This window comes from Triturus cristatus, chromosome 1_1 (genome assembly GCF_964204655.1).
Source record: "Triturus cristatus chromosome 1_1, aTriCri1.1, whole genome shotgun sequence".
Classification (NCBI taxonomy): domain Eukaryota; kingdom Metazoa; phylum Chordata; class Amphibia; order Caudata; family Salamandridae; genus Triturus; species Triturus cristatus.
In genome coordinates, this window is record NC_140579.1 from 36179622 (window position 1) to 36202114 (window position 22493).

Consider the following 22493-nt stretch of genomic DNA (forward strand, 5'->3'; position numbering starts at 1 on the left):
CTACAGTCTCACAGATGTTTAACTCCAGATCCATGCATACACACACCCAGAGGTACACGCTCATGCAGATGCACACATTAATATGCACACACACACAAATCTTGCACAAACTCACAGATGGATATCTTCAGTCCATGCATGCACAGACTCACACATCCATACATATATATATACTCACACACAGATGCATATAAAATCTCATAGTTGTGTAACTAAAGACTTATTCATATATCAGACCTTGAGATACGCAAACCCATAGAGAGGCATCCACATACGCAAGTACAAACCCACAGCCAATAAATACAGACTAAAGCATACACAACCCTCAACCACGCATGCACATAGACACGCACATGTATTTGCATACTCTGTATCTCAACCTATATATGCATATGTAGACACACACAGGCACTAATTCAAGCCCAAAACACAGACAGATATGGAGAAGCTCACACATGCATGCACTCCCCTAGATAACTCCAGGGCTCTCCATATTTGAACAAATACTTAGACATGTACACCCAACTGTGTGAACATGCATGCACACACTTATGCATGCACACACACACACACACACACCCACACATACACACACACTGCTATGTACTCACAGCCAGATAATGTCACAACTGTGCACACATACTCTAACACACGCCGTGTGAGTATGTAAGTACTACCTTAGGATCAGAAGAGTAATTCTTGATTTTATGATTTTTTTAGGATGAGCCCGTGCTCGGTTTCAGCCCCAATATCCAAGTGCAGTGACTCTCGTCAGTATATTTATTTGGTGGTGACCATGACCCAGTTTGTAGGGTGACTCATCAGCCTCTGTGTTCTTGAACTCCAAGAGGCCACAAAAAGACATGGGCATGGACACACAGAGACACAGCACTCACTGCAGCCACTCACCCTCATGGTTTTATATTGTTCCTCTTCCTTGAATGTAGATTCCTGAATATTTTTTTCCTCTTTCTTCAGAAGACGCAGCCACTCCTGAAGTTTTACCTGCAAAGATGAGAGAGTAAGAAATAAGTGTAGATGTATGGAGTGCAGTCTTTTTTTATTATTAACAAATTTTATTGACTTTGACGGTACATAGTGGACGGTACTCGAAGCATATATTTCAGATACAGCTTATATGAGATGGTGCCAATTATATTCAAACAACAACATTGCCTGTGATCATACAGGCCCAATAACTAAACTTGGCACAGGTTACTGCATCTTTCACTGTGAGTACAATGTCCAAGTGTACATGTTTAGATGACAGAGCGTCTCATCTTACCTAAATATGGTCAAGTGTGATTTGATTGCCTGGTTTAGGGAGGGTCTAATGGTGGCAGGGGAGGCGGGTCTGTGCCGCGGTATGTTGCCCAGCAAGACCATATTTTCCTATGTTTTTGTGGACAACCATGCGCCTGGTACACCACGATTTCAGCCTCCATGCATCTGTCCATGGCCTTTCTCCACCCACCCATTGATGGCGGGGAGGTACCCTTCCACGTTTGGGCAATGCCCCTCTTGGCAAATGTGAGGCCCAAAAATAGAAGATGTTGTTTATAGTGATTTCCCCCTATCCCCTCGGTGCTGTGAAGTAAGAAAAGCTTGGGATCGAATGGAGGACGCCAGGACAGGACCCAACCCAGACAAGAAGATATTTTATGCCAAAATGGTTGCAGTGCCCCACAGCTCCGTGTGTTGAAACGTCCCCGGTGATTCTCTGCATCTCAGACATGTGGGGGAGAACGCCGATCCTCCAGAGGGTGGAGCGGGTGTAGTATGCTCGGTGGAGGTATTTAAATGGAATTAGGCGGTTTCGTGTAGCTATAGTGGCACCTCAGGACTAGCTAGAGCCTCAGTCCAGTCATCGGCTGTAAGGTCGGGGATGTCGGCTTCCCACGCATCCCGGGTTTTGTGTAGTGTGGTTTGGGTATGAGTAGTCAGTGTCTGGTATATTTGCCGGATCTTATGCATGCCAAGATGCCCCATTAGTAAACGTCTCTCTAGTGAGGTGAAATTCTGGTAGACCTCCCACCAAGCAGATTAGGGGAGTCAGGCATGTCTCAGCTGCAGATATTTGTAAAACTGTGTCCAGTGCAAGTGGTATTCTATTTGCAGTTGCTGAAAAGATTTGAGAGTGGGTCCCAGCAGAATGTCGCTCAGGGTAGAGATTCCAATGAGGTCCCATGCTCGGAAGCCTGGAAGCTCGGCGGCAGCCACAGTACGTCGACTGCATGCAGGTTCGTAGCGCAACACAGGCGTCACCCCCTCCCCATAGGCAATTATTAAGGAGTGCATTAACCTGGGCGAATCATGTGCGTGGATTGATATTATGTGCCCAAGATATCATGGGACAAGGCAAGATGAAGACCCACAGATATTTGAAGCCCTCGGTTTGTTGGGATAACTGCGAAACCCAGGAGCTGCGCCCATGGGCTCCGCATACTAGAAATAACACTGGCTTTGCTGGATTAGCTCCAAGGCCGGAGGTCTCCCCAAACACCCAAAGTATCTGGAGAATCCGGGGGCGGGAAAATCCAGGATCGCTTAAAAAGAATAGTACGTCGTCTGCATATAGCGCAATTCTGTGACCATTCATACCCACAAATTAATGGGTCCCGCCTCACCCATGTAGCTAAGGGCTCCGTGGCGAGCGCAAATAGCAATGGATACAGGGGGCAACCCTGCCTTGTACCCCGACGAATTGGGAAGGGTGCTGACCGGAAACCTGCTACCCGCACAGAGGCCGAGAGCTCTGTGAGTAATAATTATATGAAGGACAAAAAGCGTGGACCAAAGTTGAGAGATCAGAGGAGCTGAAATAAATAAGTCCAACTTAGGGACTCAAACGCCTTATCTATATCGGCCAAAAGAATGGCCGCAGGGCAGCCCATCTCTGAGGCCTTCGCAATGGCATTGTGAACCCGTCTAATATTGTGCTGGGTAGACCGGTGCAGCATGAAGTAAGCCTGGTCTGGGTGAATCAGTTCTTGGACATAAGTGCGGAGGCGGTCAGCAAGGACCTTACCCAACAGTTTGGGTTCAAAATTTAGGAGAAAGATGGGGCGGTAAGAAGATGGTTCTTCTGGGGGTGGCCTGGTTTAAGGAACTCCACTATCTCAGTATGGCGCAAATCAGAAAGTAAGATGTGCTGCTCCAGAGTCTCATGGAGTGCATCCAACGGATGTGGCCGAGCTGCGCCTTGTGTGGTCGTAAAAAGTCACTATGGAAGCCGCTGGGGCCAGGCGCGCGACCGGCGTGCATGTTGGATAAAGCCGCAACGAGTTCCTCTGCGGTTATGGGGGAATCTAGCTGGTCGCGCAGGTGCTCTGGGAGCTTTTTGGGAGATATGTCTGTTAGAAAATCCCCTATCGTCACACTCGATACGAGTTCCTTCTGCTCGTATAAGGAGGCATAGTAGGCCGTGAACGCTTGTACGACTGTGTCAGGGGTAGTACAAAGAACTCCATCCGCGTTTCGCAGTGCTGGCACCGAGGCAGGGGACATCGCCGCCTGACACTAATGATGAAGCATTTTAATTGATTTGTCACCCCACTGATAAATCCTATGTTGGGTCGCTAACCAGATCTCATGCGCCTCATTAGTGAGATACTGATGGATTTGTTGTTGTACTTGGAGGAGGCTGCGTTGCGGTATTGGGCCTGAGATCTCTGCAATTTCGGCTTCCAGAGTCCTCTTGCAATTTTCAAGGTCTACTATTTGTGCGGGGTGCTTGCGTTTTTCTCCAGTGTGAAAGCTGATGTCCACCCCGTGGATAGTGGGTTTAAGAGCTTCCGACAGTATACCACTGGAGGGGGCAGTGCCACATTGAACGTTAGATAGTCTGTAATTGCCTGTTGGAGAACGTCTTGGTAACCCGGGTCACAGAGGTGCCAGGGTGATATGCGCCATCCGAAGGGGGGTTGTGTAGTAAAACCGGGGGTGGTCGGAGAGGCCTCTCGGCAGGATAGAGACATGTGAGGCCCTATGTATGTGGCTGTGTGGTAAGAAGAAGTAGTGTATTCTGGATAGGGAGCCATGTACGGCTGAAAGGAACGTGAAGCCCAGTTCCGTGGGGTGATATGCCCGCCATGGTTCTGACCACCCCAGCGTGGCGGCAAGCTGGTGGAGTTTGGATTCTCCCGAATGGGGCCTATGTCCTGACTCACGACGGCAGTCCAAGGGTGACATGGCGTCGTTCCAGTCGCCACCAGTATTATTAGACCGTCCGTGAGTTCTCCCCAGAGTCGTGTGTTTTTGTCAATGAAAGTGTTTCCTAAGGGGGGAGGGGCGTAAACACTGCCTATGGTTATTGTTTCGCTGTATAATGTACCTGTCGCTATGGTGTATTATTCCCCTGGATCTGACCAGAGTTTTGACAGAGTGAAGGGGATCAGCAGTGTACGAGAATGGCCATTCTGCGAGAGCCGCGTGTGAACCCTGAGTGGTATACTGTGTCATAACCAAACCGAGCAAGACATGGGGCTTTATTGCCTAGTAGATGGGTGTTGGACCTGTCAGCCCTAGGGTGGTCTCCCCTTCTATTTTTGTATCGTGCCTCATTTTTTCCACCCTCATTTTTATGTTGGACTAGGTCTCCGGGTGCCTTTTCATTGCCAATCAGTGTTAAGGTGCAGGTTAAGGTGCAGGTGCTCCCTTCTCCCAAGATGGCTGCCACAGACCCCTGCTACTGCAGGGTGGTCGTTTTTCATAGTAGCACCCTAGCTGCCAGGAGCTGGCTGGGACCCACAACAATGTTGCGACACCAGCCCGCCTTTTTGTCCCATAGTTAGAGTGGGGAAGCTCCTGGAAGAAGCTGGAACCTTCTAGAAGGGAGGTGGGGTTTTACTTTTGCCGCCTTGGCTAGAGGTCACCTGACCTAGGGCTACTTAAGAAGTGGGAGGGAAACTTTTGGAGTGAGTTGGCCATTGGGGTGAAGCAGAGCTGGAAGAATCCACCAGGAGTGTAGGCGGTAGGGCCTAGCCAGGGACTTATGCCTCTGAGAGTGACAGGATTTAGGTACTGCCTCTTAAGTGAGTGAGGTGCCCTGTGAATCCCACTGATCTTGCCCAGTAGTAGGAGGACCCAGAGACTCTCTGCCAGCCTGACTAGGAAGGATCTAGTCGCCCTCTCCATTCCTACCCCCTGTAACAGAACCCCTTAAGGGCGCCAGATACATCTGCGCCAAAAGACTTCATCTGTCAACTGAGAACTGAAACCTAACTGCAAGAACTGAGACTGCATGACAAGAGCGAGCTGTAAGCCTTGAATGCCAGAGCTGAGACTGCGTGTCCAAGCTAACCTAGTGAACTATTTACTAAGCCGATTGCCAAGTCACCGGGGATCGACCAGGTACTAGCGCTGTGACCCCCGCGCTCCCTGCCCTGGTCTGGGACCCCCGGCAGCGTGCTCCGCTGAGCACCATATCCCCATCCTTAATTTGAGCCCCCCCCTGCGACGACGAAGCCAGCGCGCTCACCGCCGCGACCTGGAGGCCTGGAGGAGTGCCCTGCTGTGTCGCGAGGCCCAGGCGAAGCCCGGGGCCCCGTCGCTGCCGTCGCAGCCGTGGGAGGAGGTGCGCAAGGTCGGGCCGAGTTCCCCCATCGTCGTGAGGACGGACGCCTGCTGACGCCGAGACGGAGGTAAGCCCGGAGGCCGAGATCTCCCCTGGTGCGCCCCCTGCTGGTCTGGAAACCACACCGCACTTGGCCCGGGTTGTTCCCTCCGTGGGAATCCCCTCCCCTGCCTGCGCGACGGAGAGACCCCACCGAGGGATCCTGTCCGTGTCCCCCCTTCTGTGATACTGAGCGCGGTGCTCTGTGAACTGCACCGGAGCCTAGGGACTCGCTCCTCAAGTCCGGTAACCCTCCCCGCTGGAAGCAGTCCAAAGTACTGACTGACATTACCCTCGTGTGGCGCTTCACGCCACCGACCCTGCTTCCTCAGCCGGAGAGACCGGGACTGCGAGTAACCCATTGTGTTATATGCTCTGCCCGAAAGTAATTACATGCCAAGGAATGCGAGTAGCGCACTGTGTTATATGCTCTGCCCGAAAGTAATTACATGCCAAGGAATGCGAGTAGCACACTGTGTTATATGCTCTGCTCGACAGTAGTTACATGCCAAGGAATGCGAGTAGCGCACTGTGTTATATGCTCTGCTCGACAGTAGTTACATGCCAAGGAATGCGAGTAGCGCATTGTGTTATATGCTCTGCTCGAAGGTAATGATATGCAACTGATTACGAGCAACGCGTTGTGTTAAATGTTCTACGCAAACGTATCCACATGCAACTGATTGCGCGTAGCGCTGTGTTTAATATGCCTTGCTTCACAGTACTAGGGGCCATTGGTCACGAGGAGCGCTCAGTTCGACAGGCGCCATGTTGATGTACCCAATGTTCCCCCTTACAAGTATTGCGCTGTGTTAGACGGCCTGTTCAGGGAAAGACCTTACATAAGCGCGCACAGTGCTATAATCTCCCGCGTTTAACCATCGGGCGTGGGTACATGAATGAGGTTAGGCACTGCATATACATCGCCAAGAGTGTCGTATTTACTGAACGATGGTATTATGATTCATGTATCACCTTGTTATTTCCTGAACTGCAACTGACCAGCTATACTTGGATAAACTTGAAGTATTTGCATAATTTCAACGGTGTGGCGTCACTTATTGTGTGTGTCCCTAGTCCATGAGAAGCGTGTGGTGTATGGTTGCTTAACACATAGCCCTCTGGTTGCCCGACCGGCTCGCGCCACGTTACCGCCCTTAGGGCCTGGTGACCCCAGGTTCCTACAATGGGTCTCTTGCAGTAGGAGTATATCCGCTTCCAAGCGATTGGCTTGCTGAAGGACAGTGCTTCTCTTTATTTTATTGAGCATCCCTCTAACGTTCCATGTTATAAAGCTCAGACCCCCAGGCTGGGAATTACTTGATTGCGAGGTCATCTGTCATCTAGGGAGGTTCCCTGTGCCTATGTGTGAAATGAAATAACTTTAGTCCAGGAAATCTGAACATCTCCCGCCACCCTCCCCCCATGCCCCACCCCATTACCTCCACCAACAAGGAGTATCTGTCGCAGTTGGAGAGAGCCCGAGGCCCTAACAGGGGTTCCCAGGGTACCTCTGCCAATAGTACCCAAAATTCCCACAAAACCTAAACATAATTGTTCAGGGGGTGTTAGTGGCTCCAGGCCCCCAAGCCATATTTGCTCTCTAGGTGAGCCATAGTCTTCGGGGTGATCAATATCCCCAGTCGAAGCCATGGGCAGAAGAGGCAGAAGGGGTCCCGCTGCATTCACGACTCGTCGCCCTGTGTCTGGGAGCACCAGTTGGACCTCGACCTGCGTTGCCTTTTGGAGCTGACCCTCTTCGGATGATTCCTATGTGTATCCTGTGAGGAGTGAGACTCCAGAGGCGGCAGGGTGTGTGGTTTTAGATTTACTGTCTCTCCGGCCCAAGTGAAGATTGCTTCCAGCGTATTAAAGAAGAGAGATTTAGAATTATATGTTATTCTCATTCGGGCTGGGTACAACAGCATATACTGCACATTGAGTTCTCCAAGTCTGCGTTTGGTGGCTGTAAATGACTAGCGCTGTTGCTTCACCAGGCGGGTGTAGTCTGAAAAGGTCATTATGTTCTGCGAATCATAGAGCAGTTTATCCCTGTGGGTTCTTGCATTTTGAAGGATGGTTTACGGGTCTACATAATTCAGCAGCTTGGCAATTACTGGCCTGGGGCGTTCCCCTGGAGTGGGCTTCCTATTCAATGCTCTGTGGGCTCTCTCTACCATGAAACAGGAGGATAAGGAGTCTTCAGGCAGAAGGGATATCAACCACTGCATGAGAAAGCATTCCATGGAGGAGCCCTCGCACCCCTCCGGAAAGCCAATGAAGCGCAGTTTATTGCGTCGGGAGCGGCCCTCGGCATCTTTAACACCGGACGCCAGCTGTTGTGTTACGACGGTAAGTTTGTTCACCTTTTCTTGCCACTGTGTCCTCCACTGTCGAAAACACAGGTCTCGGCCTACGTGATGCGATCCACAGCCTTTCTAAGATCTTGACACAAAAAGGAGACCTCCAAACCCACAGCACTAATCTTTGTGTCCAGGGTATCGCGGACCTGAGTGCTCGCGGCCAGCAAAGTGGCATTGTTGGGGACAGGGCTCCCGGTGTCTGTGTTGCTTGTGCCACCAGGGGCTGAGTTAAACTGGTCCAGGGTGCTTTGCCTGGAGGTGGGGCCCACTGGTTTTTCCTTGGCTATGATGGAAAAGGGAGGTGGGGAGGGGGAGCCATAGTGCAGTTTCTACCCCGCTTCTGATTGTATTTCCTTCCGCTAAAGATTCTGGCACGTATCTCCGCTAGGCAACCTGCCACCTAGGTGCCCCATTGGGGACACTCAGGTATACTACAGCGGGCCGGGCCTCACGGAATCTGGCCCCCCTGGGCCACAAGCCGCACTAAGCCTAGCTCAGCTACCTCCGCAGCCCAGGGTCAGACAGCCAAGTAGACCGCCTACCGGGATCAGTCTTGCTGGACCCCTAGCCCACAGGTCTTCTCGCACCAGCTCAGTCCTATGGGGTCCCAGGCTGCAGTCCCTCCAGGATGTTGCAAAACGGCTGGAGCTGGGCCCACAACCTTCAAGTGTGGGTGGTCCACTCCACCAGCCCCCGACGGGGCGGCATCAGTATCCACTCTGGGGCAGGGGAATAGTGGCACATCTCACAGGCCCTTTATGTGAAGAGCCACCTCTGCTGTATCCCCAGCCGGGCCGAGACACCCTCAGCACGGGTCCCAAGGTCGTCCATCAGCTGCAGCGTCGACTTCCAGCTGTCGTGGATCCCAACCAGTTGGGCCCAGTGCCTGCCTCCACTGCCGTGTCTTGGTACTTTTGGGCCCCACAAGTGCCCCTAGTAGGATGGGAGGCGCAGGCAGGCTGGAGTACCCCCGTGGGCGCAGCCCCGGCCACAAGCCGGTCTCCTCTCTGGGCCCTCAGGCCCCGCCAGCCACGAAGGTTGGTCAACAGGATCGACCCGGGCACAGTCAGTGTCACTGTCTGCCGCGGTGCTCCTGGGTCGAAGGGAATTCCTGGGGTGGCACCCGGCCCTGCGGGGCACACCCGTGGCTCAAGGCGCCTGCCGGACCCCTTCGAGCTGCACAGGGTCGGCCTTGAGGATGCCGCACTACCTCTCGGGTTTGAGTCTTCTGTGTGGGGGCCGATGGCTATGCCACAGCTGCCAGGGGCCCCGACTTCCCGGGGTGCCACCGCACGACACACAGAAGGGCCTCCACAAGCCCCGCGGGGCCTCCATGATCTCCTGGGCACCCGCAACCAGGTCCCAGATCTGGCACCAGCTGTGCTGGCCCCGGCGCGCCGCGGCCCCGGCAGCTAATGTCGTCAGCGAGTCCCATGGGGCAGCACTTCGGCTTCTTCTTGGGCTCACTCAGGAGAGGGATATCGGTGGATTATTGCAGATTATGGCTTGGGCGGTCGGAGCTTCACTAGACTACATCCACCATGATGGCTGTCCAAGCCACGTTACCATGGAGTACAGTCTTACTTACAAAAAATTGTCACTACAGTACTGTGAGGGTGTCGCTGCCACGACGGCGGATCTTCACGACATTTCCAACATGGCGGCTGCCGTGTTCCGGACCGGAAGCAGAGTGAGCAGTCCAGTAGCCCAGCAGGGAATTGACGGACCACCAACTAGAGAGCAGGGGGGCGGAGCCGGTGAGGTCAAGGAGACGCCGAGAATCGACCAGAGGAGGGACGCGGAGGAGAAAGAAGGAGATGAGGAAGAGACGAGGAAGAGAGGACCAAAGAATCGACCCCGACCCAGGTGGAGAAGCAGCCGAGAAGAGACCGCTCTAGAGCAACGCGCTTGAGTCCAGCTCTCCAACCGGAGAAGAGGAGGCTGGGACTCCCAACCCCGTGGCCCAGGGCAGTCGTGGGTCCAGGCAAGTGCTCCAACCCCAAAACATTAAAAACCCCCTGGCACCTAGGCACGACACGTTAGGAAGCACGGGTGACGGGAGCACATTTTCCCAAAAGCGGCACAAGACCAAAGTGATCTGACTGTGTCCTTCTTTCTTTTGTATTTTTTTATGTTCCTTTTCCGGTATTTCTGCCTGAGGAGAGAAAACAAGTGAACAGACAGATACAGGAAGAGTGCAGGCACCAACCCCAGGCACTGTCTGTGACAGAGAACAGACAGACACAGGAAGAGTGCAGGCACCAACCCCAGGCACTGTCTGTGACAGAGAACAAACAGACACAGGAAGAGTGCAGGCACCAACCCCAGGCAGGGTATGTGACAGAGAACAGACAGACACAGGAAGAGTGCAGGCACCAACCCCAGGCAGGGTCTGTGACAGAGAACAGACACAAGAAGAGTGCAGGCACCAACACCAGGCAGGGTCTGTGACAGAGAACAGACACAGGAAGAGTGCAGTCAGGAACTCCAGGCAGGGTCTGTGACAGAGAACAGACAACCAAAATGAGAGAGCGTGCATCAAACGTATACATGGTCTGTAACAGAGAATAGTCACAAGAGGGGAGCAGGTACCAGCCTCATACAGGGTCTGTGACTGAGAATAGACCGATTGAGAGCATTTATCAGACTCCTACAAGATCTTCTACGGAGAACAGACAGTCACAGGAAGATGGCAGGTGCCAGCCTCATACAGGGTGTGTGACTGAGAACAGACAGTCACAGGAAGACGGCAGGTGCCAGCCTCACACAGGGTGTGTGACTGAGAACAGACAGTCACAGGAAGACGGCAGGTGCCAGCCTCATACAGGGTCTGTGACTGAGAATAGACCTATTGATAGCATTTATCAGACTCCTACAGGATCTTCTACGGAGAACAGACAGTCACAGGAAGACAGCAGGTGCCAGCCTCATACAGGGTGTGTGACTGAGAACAGACAGTCACAGGAAGACGGCAGGTGCCAGCCTCACACAGGGTGTGTGACTGAGAACAGTCACAGCAAGGCGGCGGGTGGCAGCCTCATACAGGGTCTGTGACCGAGAACAGGCAGCAGGCACCATGCAGAGTAGAAGACAAGAAACAGGCAGTGAGAGAGAGTGAGAGTAGATGTCACCTGCTTTCATGGTCTATGACAGGAGTCAGGCAGTTGCCCGCAGAGAGAGTCTGCAACGGAGCAGGTCCCAGCCCTTTACAAGGTCTGAAGCAAGAATCAGACACCAGCCTCTTACAGGGTCTGAGGCACGAATCAGACTCCAGCCTCTTACGGGGTCTGCAACAGAAAACAGGCAACACACTCATAAAGGGGTATGTGACAAGCAACCTGCCAGAAAACGAGAGCAGACACCAGCCCTTTACAGGGTCCATAAGAGGGAGCAGGCACCGACCTCATACAGGGCCGCAGCTGGGAACAGGCAGGATTAACGAGAGAGCAGGCAACATTCTGATGCAGAGTCTGCAAAAAGCACATGCAGCCAGGAGAGCAGACACCGACCACAAGCAGGGTGTATGGCAGAAAGGCTTAAGACAGATTGAGAGCGTGAACAGTAGGGTCAAAGGTTTCGGCGCAGTGTCCATGTGACAAACTGCTTCCGTTTAACTATCCTGGAACGGAATATCTTCTTGTGCAGGAGACCCGGACCACGAGTCCCCTGACAAGTGCTTGACATCCGGTGTGTCCCTTTGTCTCCAGCAGGGTACAAGGTTGAGGACCACCCAGAGAGGTCCTGCTTTTAACCCAGTGGATCCGCCTCAAATGACCAGCCCATGACACTACTAAAGGCTTGTGGTGGACGAGTAGAGTAGTGGGGTAGATGTCGCCTCAAACTCAGAGAGGAGAGCGCCTAGTACTGACATTACCTTCTGACTGTGTAGTATGTCATATCTGGGCTCCATCTGAGTGTATGTGGAGCAAGCATGTTTGACACAGATGTGTACAGCGCTGTATTGGCATTACCAGGGCCTCCCGGTGCAGTTAGGCTCAGGATCCTTCAGGCCAGGTCTATAGGATGCAGTGCTTGTGGACATGTGAGGTGAGGTTCCCATGTGCTGCTGTGGGGGCCTCGGCGTGTGTGTAAAAGGCTTTCTGTTGTAGGGAGTATCAAAGTCTTGGTTGTAGTCAGTGCCTCCAGTCCCCCTTCTCTTTGTCTTACCCCGTGTTGTGCCCCCGAGGGATCGGGTTTTTGCTTGCAGGAATCGGGACGGGAGGCGGGAGACTAGCCTTGAAATCGGTAGTCTCCCGCCTGAATCGGGAGGGTTGGCAAAAGTTGGCATGTCTGCAATGATAAACAACGAACCCAAACAACGGAGGGCATCTGGTGTGTGTGGCATAGATACATGCCAACATTTCTGAAGAGCAAAGTGGGAGATTTAAAAAAAAAAAAAAACGGGAGATTAGGGCCTTGAATCAGGTTTGGGCCTTGGAAGTGTGCTGCTGCAGGACTGGACATTTGAAACGCATGCACTTTTTTCTTAAATTTCAGAAGCATGGAGCGCATTTGTCAGCAAGCAGTTAACCAATAAAGTTTGATATATTCAAATCATGCAGTAGTAGTAGCCAGAAAATGCCAATACCAGCAAGAGGGCGCTCTTAGATTGGCTCCAGTCTGGTGATATCCTCATGTTGAGGCCCGCCCTGGCTGCCTGGTTTTGCAGATGCTGTTCTAGTTAATGTGTGTGCTGGTACAGGTGGCATTACGGTAGCCAGGACCCTGGTTGGTTATCTCTCCTCGGTAGGTGGTTGTTGGAGCGGGGGCTGCACATTCTGTGCTACGAGTGCGTGCAGCGCAGAGCTGCGCAGCTCGCACTATGTTTGGTGAGGTTGGGGGGAACAGGAGGGGTGTTCCTGTGTTCTTGAACAATAGTTTGAAATTCAAACAAGGTCTGAGGCAGCAGGAGGTGACGGATGTGCCCATGACTGGTACAGGGACTCTGGAAGGGCTGCGGGTGAGTGACGGGGGACAAATAAGTCTGTAGAGGCGATGGAGAACAGGGCTTCTCCCAGGTCGGTGGTGGTAAGGATCGAGGAGCTGGCAGTGCCTAATGAGGGCCCAACGGAGGGCATCTGGTGTGTGTCTGTGGCATCATGGCATGCCAACATTTCCGAAGAGCTAAGTGGGAGATTTTTAAAAAAATAATCGGGAGATTGGGGCCTTGAATCTGGTTTGGGCTTTGGAAGTGTGCTGCTGCAGGCCCTCTCTCTTCCTGCAATTGCTGCACTCCATGCTTCTGAAATGTAACCCGATTCATGTATGGGCTTTGGAAGTGTGCTGCTGCAGGACTGGACATTTGAAACGCAAATGCACTTTTTTCTTACATTTCAGAAGTATGGAGCGCAATGGCAGCTGTACCCTCCTGACACGCAGTTATTTGTGGACATTATCTAATTTACTGTTTTCCCTGTAGCAGCAAAGGAGAATATAGGCGTTTTCCAAAACGTAAATGTGCGCATTTATTTAGCATTGTCCGCTTTTAAATTTGGTCCGTCCAATAATGTGGTCAACATACCAATTAAACCATATACATTTTGGAGTCATGCCTCCAATGTTGTCGTTTTTAGGTGATTGTATTCATAGCTGGGACTTTCCACAATGCATACTTGCCCGAAGATATGGTTAGTGATCGGGTTTTTATATACTGTATGTCGTGAGGCACTATTGATTTCAGCGCTTTATATAGCGCAGCACCATGAATTAAATTGCCTCGAGGCGGCGGGCGCCGACGAAATCCCGACCAATGGCGTGTTCTTCGTGCCAATTTTAAATGCTATTGTGTTTTTTTCTCTTTTAAAATGTCCAGTTGGCTTCTGACCTCTCTGTCATTTCCGCAGCTTCCTCTTCTTTAAAAAAATGAAAACATGCAGCTGCTTTGGTATTTTTCTGGTTTGTTGTTTATTTGCTTTAGTACAATAAAATCACAGACCCCAGCTTTCTTCCTCACGTTGCACTGTACTCCTCGGGTGTCGTAACGTTGTATTTGCGTGGCACAAGGCAATGACTTTGATGAAGGCACCGATCACATATGAGCTGTGTGTGTGTGTGTGCGCGCCTGTGTGTACTTGTCATTTGTGTTTGAGTCAATTGCCATCTATGTGGTACTTGATGTGATTGGATGTGAGCACGTGTGAGTCATTGGGTGTGTGCATGGCAGTGGATATATGTGTGGTCCAAAGTGTGCGGTCTTGGGTATGTACAGTGTGCGATGTCACTGGGGGAGTATATGTTTCAGGGTATGTCAGTTATGTGTGTGGGTCGGTGGGTGTGTGTGAGAGAGAACGAGAGAGAAAGACCAGGCCACTTGTCCATGTCTCCAAGGCTATTATGTTTATTATTATTGTATTAATGTATTATCTAGTATTGCTGAACTATCACTATGCGACTGGACCTTCCATCTGTACCTAACTTCTCGGTCCTACTGGTGATGAGGATGGAACAGTCTGTCTTTCAACAAGAAATTCCAGGCAGTTTACAACCCCGAGCAAGCACGTTACTGAAGCATACACATTCCTCGAAAATGGAACGAGGGCAAAAGGGTTTCAACAGACCATCAGCAACCCTGCTGCATGTGCCACCCCGAGTGATGGTGCTCTGCAATCCCCACCTTCCACTGAAGGGCTGGCTTTGTATTTTGCTCATGCACTGGAGGATTTGGCTGCACACTCTGCCTTTCCACAGGAAAGACGTGTGAAAATAGACAAATATGTAAGACCACTTCTATTGTGTAGGTTTTACTTAATGTGGCCTTCGATTTCTTTAAATACGTGGATACAGGTGCTAATATGACCCAGTTTAATGATAGTCAAGTTCTGAAGGATGAAAAGCTCATTCAGCCCTGTCTGTATTCTCACCGCAGATCTCCAAGTAACAACATCAGCCTGGCACAACAGCTGAACTCACTAACCGCCTTGGTAGTTGAGTAAAAATTGTATCTGTGGAATTCATTCGCTCCCTTCATTGCTTAGATATAACCTATCTCTGGCAGGGAAAGAACCTGGAATAGACCAATCTAAACTGTTTAGGCTTTAATTATGATCTGTTTCAGACGTGAATTTATTAAACTCCCCGACCTTAGCAATGGTCCAACAATGTCAAATGAACGCGAATGCTGACGTTAATAATAACATTACAGCAGGATATCGGGCGTTTAATTCGGGGATTTAGCCCGTCTAATCCGTTCATTCTCTTTCCAGCTTGGTGCCCGGGGCTTTCGCTATCTCTGCACCCCGGTGCATTCCTAGGCCCTGCTTTCCTTACATCCATGCAGCGGTGTAATATCACACTCACTGTCCCAATCCTGAGTCACCAAACACCTCTCCTGACTACTCAGTGGCATCTCTGTGCTAAAGCTACGATTTCTGCTGTAAAGAATGATAAAGTGTTAAAGGCAAAGCTGCTTGTGTGTTATCTGCATGTGTGCACAAGAGCATCACAGACAACGCACATGTAATGTATGTTGCACTCCAATGGGCTTTGCTGAGGTTTGTTTATTTGCCTTATCCTGTAAATTGGTATTTTCACTTGTGTCATGGATGGACTTGTGGCTACTGCTTGAACACATTTATCATCTTGACACTACTTACGTCATTACTAGTGCATCACAATGAAGATCAAGAACACGACAAAACTTGTCTCTGATTGTTATTTTTCAAAGAAAGATGCCTCTTGTGTGCTGGAAAATGTTTTAAAGTTGTGCTGCATTTGAACAAGATGATAAAAGGTGGCACAATGTATGTGGAACAGCCCTCTCAAAGTTATGTGCCAGAGCAACAGGCCCATATCTGTGGGAGGCAAGAGAGCTGTGAGCTTTCAGACTCCTGCAGGGCACGGGGTGTGGTGTAGGTGCATGGAGGGACTGGGGTGGCATGAAGGATTGATTTAAAAAGTATGGATATCTTCATGTGGCATATTTGTGTGTCTGATTGCTCTCGATGCCTGTGTGTGGGGGGAATCAGGCTCGCTCCAGCCTCCAACTTGCTATTCCCTCTCTCTCCCCGTGCACAAAAAGCTGATTTTAATCATTGTGATTAGTTTTGATGTAACGTTTCCGCGGGCGATTTCTGCAAATGGATGGAGTGTTTCTTTGCCAGAAGAGGGGAAAGCAGATGATGATAATTATAAGGCTTGCCGGTCGCCCCCTCGCTCGCTTTATCATCATCTGGGCCTGTTCAGTCACATAATAAACCCAGGTTTCCTATGTAGCGAGAGTTCCCGTGTTCACATTGCACTGTAATGCTGGTCTATAGTCATGGTAGAAAGTCCAACTCTCTCCAGTTTTTATCGTAGCAGGGTCAAGAAGATCTGAGCCTTGTGCAGCTAGTGGAGATCAGAGACAGCAGCCCATACAATACAGTAGAGCCACCGGTGCAATGCGTTTCATCCAGCTCAGCTCTTAGCCCTCGTACCACAGCACTGGTTTCAGCATTGACAGCTTTGCCACAGCTGGTCACCTTTACTGATGGTTCAGTTCATGCGCTCCTTCCTGTACCCAGACATTTTTTCAGGTATTTTTATCACATTTACATGACATTTCCGTGTATTGCATAATTGGGTTGTGCATTGTCTGGGTGATTTAAGTTAACTCTTCCTTGTTAGGTGCTTTTGCTGTCCTATCTTCTACGTTTTTTGGACTTTCGATTTGTACTTTTTTGGGTTCTGTCAAAGTTTGGTTTTGGGTTTGGAAGTTTTTTATGTGTTCTCTAGTGCCAGACTATATTAGCGTGTTTCTGTTGTTTGAAGGATAGTCCTTTGCATTATGTTGCTTTTTCACACTGTATTAGTCTGCCTACTCTGAATTTCTTATGTAAATGCAGCTTTTACTGATACTCGTTTACGCATTGTATTTTGCTTTCTCTTTTTTCAGTCTAGGTTGAACCTACTCTGCCCAGTTTACACAAACATCTTTTTGCTAAGTTAGTCCACATAATGTCACTAAACTTGCAAAACCCTGAATCGTGTTAAGAATAGTTTGAAATATAGTAGGTTTATAAACGCAGTGTAATAGGCCAGTCTCAAGTAGCATGTGTATCTTGATGCTACCTAAACAGCCCTTTAAAACTTAGAAGAAAACATACTTTTCTACCCTAATTTTTACGTTCCCCACTTGTGCACCGATCCATTGCTACTTATATTTGCCCCAATGTATTCACTAATACTATTGTTATGGTTTGAATCGTATCACCTGTTGCAACATTAATAAAGGAGCCAGTCTTTAAAAAAGTTTGACTTTAAACACAAATATCTTATTAAATAAATGTGAATGTTGTCTAGAAATTCAAATTTCCACAAAGCAAGTTACATTATTATAAAGGGAAGCATGATATGTGTGGTGAAACTTTGAATGTTGAAATCGGAGATAATTAGATGATATTTTAAGCAGCCGCGCTGTTCGGTAAACTTTAGTAGCATTGCGGATTCAGTTCGTGTAGGGAATGGTCATTTCTAAAGCATTATTTAACTGACTTAAGAGGACTTCCCATGAAGTTTCATTTGCATCAGAATCGAGTACAACTCACGAGTAAATCCAACCTATTTATAATGCATGGTGGAATGCATATAGGGTCTCTTGTTTTTGAAGTAGCCTACTGTAAGTAATGTGATTGGTAGCACATCTATAGTTAGAAGGCTAAATGTCACGCATACGCCATGACCCAAAAACAAGACAGTTTCAGACCTTTTTGTGAATTTAAAAATGCCATTTTGGAATCTACGTTTTTCAGACAGCTGCATGACTCTTAATTTAGTGTTCAGTTCTTTCTATAGGGAATTTAAAGTTGTTTTATTTAAAATAAAATTTTACGAAAATGTTTGCACTCGAGGCTTAGCGCTAACAACTGATTTAAAGTGAAAACAAAGTTATCCACTGCCTCTGCCCCATCATGCCAAAAGCACAATAAGAAATATTGTTGTATCTAGATTATATTTATATACTTTTACTTATGTAAATGTAGTACTCCATTTAGAATTGGTAAGAAGTTTCCGTTTGAACTGATGCCAGCCACCCTTTAGCACTAAACAAACGTGCCACGAGCAGAAAAATCATTAAGTCTGAAACCATGCGCTATATTACTTGGAAAGGATTCCTCTCCCTGCACTGTGGCAAACCAACACAAATGCTTCAGTAAAATCACCACAACTTTTGAAAGGGAACAGCATTTCATTGAAAGGTAGACACCAGTCTCAATGTGAAAGATCTTACTTGACCTTTCAGCAGAGATGATGAAACTCTTCCGGCCTGCACAGCTTCTGAAAGATATCTAAAAAATAACAGCTGAGGGCATCACTGAACGATTTACAGGATACGCGTGTTCCTTAAGTTCTCACGTCTAACAGTTTACCTCTGCTTCCTTTGATTCAAATTAGTTCAGCAATCAGTAGCCCTGCAAACCTCTTAATACTGCTTGGCAACCCAGAAATTCTCTGAAATAATGTATGATTTTTCTTTTATGAATGCCTAGAAGAACTGAATTTTTAGTCCATTTATCACAGAAATAGTGCTGAAAATCGCACCAAAAAGATGCCAATTTTTAAAAAATTTCTTCACGGGGGGAGAACCCCCCCGAACCCCCCTTATTGCCGTCGAGCTCGCTCGCTGCGCTCGCTCGCATAAGTTGATTGGTTAGGCTTACGCCCCACCACTTTCAAATTCCACCAGCCGCCCCTGACAACACTTCACACTTGCATCACCCTCTCTCTTGCTGCCATTGCTGCGCTCCATGCTTCTGAAATGTAAGAAAAAAGTGCATTTGCGTAACGCGTTTCAAATGTCATTTGAAACGCAAATGCACTTTTTTCTTACATTTCAGAAGCATGGTGCGCAGCAATGGCAGGAAGAGAGAGGGCCTGCAGCAGCACACTTCCAAAGCCCAAACCCGATTCAAGGCCCCAATCTCCCGATTATTTTGTTAAAAATCTCCCACTTAGCTCTTCGGAAATTTTGGCATGCCATGATGCCACAGACACACACACCAGATGCCCTCCGTTGTTTGGGACGGGTTCGTTCATCATTGTACGGCCATAGTCATACTCGCTTCGCTTAATCGCTTCTGTTCTCACTTTCACTTTCACACTGACAGAGACAGACTTTAAGTTTACTTAGACTTCACTTCACTAACCCCCATGTTTTACTGACGACGCGATGATGACATGCTGCTCAACCTGGCTCAGGCTGGCTGCTGGCTCGATCGATGTTCACTTCTCATCATAAACCGGGCACCTCGTCGCAGCAGTGCACAGCGTGGCAATACCAAACTCGAAAATTCTGGAATTGGTCTTCTCTTTCGACTCCTCCCCCAGACCCCAGCAAACCAATCACTTGCACAACAACAACTGTTGCTGGGTCTGGTGGAGGAGACAAAGGCCACTGCCACACCCCCACAAACTCTAAGCCTGCCGGAATGCTCCACCCTCGGCCATTGGAATTAATGGAGGGCCTCCAGCTCCGCCCTGGGCCAAGGGAATAACGCCCAAAATCGAAATGCTATTCTGCCAGTTAGACACAGGCTGCACCCACCAGTGTGTCGTCACTGCCCTGCTTTCTGGCTCTAGGTCGAAGAAATCTTCGCCCAGCCAAAAGCATGTGCAGAGTTGCAGACACTGCAGAGCAAATGCCATACCCCCCACACCCCCCTAAAGAAAACCCCAATTTTGTACATGTTTTTTCACTGAGCACTAGCAGCCAGCACAATTTATTCCTAGCTGCTCAGTGTTTTTCATCTGGCATTTTTTTTGTCCCCCAGGGTGGGAGGGCGACGCCCATCTCGCCCCTATGCACCAGCCTCCCCTGCCCCGGCCCCCTCACAGCTCCTCAAACTCCTGTTCTCCATTAGAAGGTTTCAAGGCCTTGTACCACTGTCTGTCTTGAAAATCTATCTATCCTGAATGGAGGAGAGATAGTTTGTGGTTCACTCACAACTTCACAGGCCGCCTTCAAAGGTTTGGGGTGAACAATGAATCTGATTGGACAATTGGACTGAAGCCAATAATCCTACAACCGGATATAAACTGAACACAGCAGCGCATCCTGGGCGCCTCCCTTCTACAAGAGGCACTAGGCCCCGGGACCGAGGAAGAAACACTGCTGCTGAAAGACCCCGGATGGGGACGGCCTGCAAGGAGAGGACTCACCGGATCATCCAGAGCCCGGGGTCAGTGTTCAGAAACTTAAAGGAAAGAGGTCGGAGACTCCTGAACTGCTAAGCTCAGGCCCTGTAATCACTGTCCAACATGACATGCATTCATGCATTCATCCTGCGAGGGATCCGAGATCAAGTGTGCCTTGAAGCTGTAACTCTAGCACACCTGACCTGCATTCGCTGCACTTCTGTGTGTCTGATGATCGTGTGAAGCTGGTGAGTCTTAAAAGGTGACCTGCACTGCTAGAGTCATGTGCGCTGATGCCAATGTGAGCCCGTGTGATACACCCTGCATTACTGCACCTCTGCGTCTACACCTCTTCTGCTGTCTACCGTGACCACGTTAGCCCATGTGCTACACCCTGCATTTCTGCACCTCTTCTGCTGTGCACGCTGACCATGTGACTGTGTGTGTCACACCCTTGCATTACTGCACCTCTTTCGTCTGCACCTGGCATGCTTTGTCTTACGACTATGTATGCCCATGTGCTACACCCTGCATTACTGCATCTCCGGGTCTGCACCTCTTCTGCTGCGTACCATGACCATGAGACCATGTGTGCTGCACCCTGCAATACTACACATCTTCTGCTGTGTACCATGACCATGTGACAGCGTGTGCCACACCCTGCATTACTACACATCTTCTGCTGTGTACCATGACCATGTGACAGCGTGTGCCACACCCTGCATTACTGCACTTCTTCTGCTGCGTACCATGACCATGAGACCGCGTGTGCCACACCCTGCATTACTGCACCTCTTCTGCTGTGTACCATGACCATGAGACCGTGTGTGCCACACCCTGCATTACTACACATCTTCTGCTGCATACCATGACCATGTGACAGCGAGTGCCACACCCCGCATTACTGCACCTCGGCGTTTGCACCTGTTCTGCTGTGTACCATGACCATGTGACAGCGTGTGCCACACCCTGCATTACTGCACCTCTTCGTCTGCACCTGTTCTGCTGTGTACCATGACCATGTGACAGCGTGTGCCACACCCTGCATTACTGCACCTCTTCGTCTGCACCTGTTCTGCTGTGTACCATGACCATGCGACAGTGTGTGCCACACCCTGCATAACTGCACTTCTTCTGCTGTGTACAATGACCATGAGACTGCGTGTGCCACAGCCAGGATTACTGCACTTCTTCTGCTGTGTACCATGACCATGAGACCGTGTGTGCCACACCCTGCATTACTACACATCTTCTGCTGCGTACCATGACCATGTGACAGCGTGCGCCACACCCTGCATTACTGCACCTCTTCGTCTGCACCTGTTCTGCTGTGTACCATGACCATGTGACAGCGTGTGCCACACCCTGCATCACTGCACCTCTTCGTCTGCACCTGTTCTGCTGTGTACCATGACCATGTGACAGTGTGTGCCACACCCTGCATTACTGTACCTCTTCGTTTGCACCTATTCTGCTGTGTACCATGACCATGAGACTGCATGTGCCACACCCTGCATTACTGCACCTCTTCTGCTGTGTACCATGACCATGAGACCGTGTGTGCCACACACTGCATTACTACACATCTTCTGCTGCGTACCATGACCATGTGACAGCATGTGCCACACCCCGCATTACTGCACCCCGGCATTTGCACCTGTTCTGCTGTGTACCATTACCATGTGACAGCGTGTGCCACACCCTGCATTACAGCACCTCTTCGTCTGCACCTGTTCTGCTGTGTACCATTACAATGTGACAGCGTGTGCCACACCCTGCATTACTGCACCTCTTCGTCTGCACCTGTCCTGCTGTGTACCATGACCATGTGACAGTGTGTGCCATATCCTGCGTTACTGCACCACTTCTGCCATGTTCCATAACCATGTGCGACACCCTGCATTACTGCACCGCTACTGCTGTGTACCATAACCAAATGAGCTACTTATATAACCCTGCATTGCCACATCATGGGGCATATTTACAAGAAATGTTCGGAGCGCGGTCTTAAGCCAAAATTGCTAACGGCTCGCTTCAACAGTTTCAAAACACAGGGATGTTCCGTATTTGCAAGAATGCGGCGCACTCCTGCATTTTCCCTAGTGATGGCACTAAATTTAGCTGCCTAGCGCCGCAAGGGTGCCTGCGTTGCAGGGAATGATTGTTCATTTGCACATAAACAAGCACTAATGGCGATTTGTAATTTCTATGTGTGCTTAAGAATGCAGCACATATAGAAGTTGGAAAACGTCATTTTTAGGTCGAGGACCGCCGGTCTGCCGAAGGCAGAACCGGAAGTCGGAGATTTCATGACTTGGAGAAGAGGGGCTTGAACCCGCCCCTCTTCTCCCCTGTTCTCCATTGGCTGGCCTCTTGAATGCTGGCCAGCCATTGGAGAAGAGGTC

General features: G+C 49.8%; 1 protein-coding gene across 1 annotated transcript in view; it reads right to left on the reverse strand.

The window, feature by feature from the left end:
- The window catches only part of LOC146869272 (E3 ubiquitin-protein ligase TRIM39-like), a 189510-nt gene that overhangs the window by 148928 nt on the left and 18089 nt on the right, over positions 1-22493 (reverse strand). Inside the window, exon 2 of the mRNA XM_085646728.1 lies at positions 910-1005. Within this exon, the coding sequence (XP_085502854.1) occupies positions 910-1005 (96 nt within the window). The remainder of the gene's footprint in view (positions 1-909; positions 1006-22493) is intronic.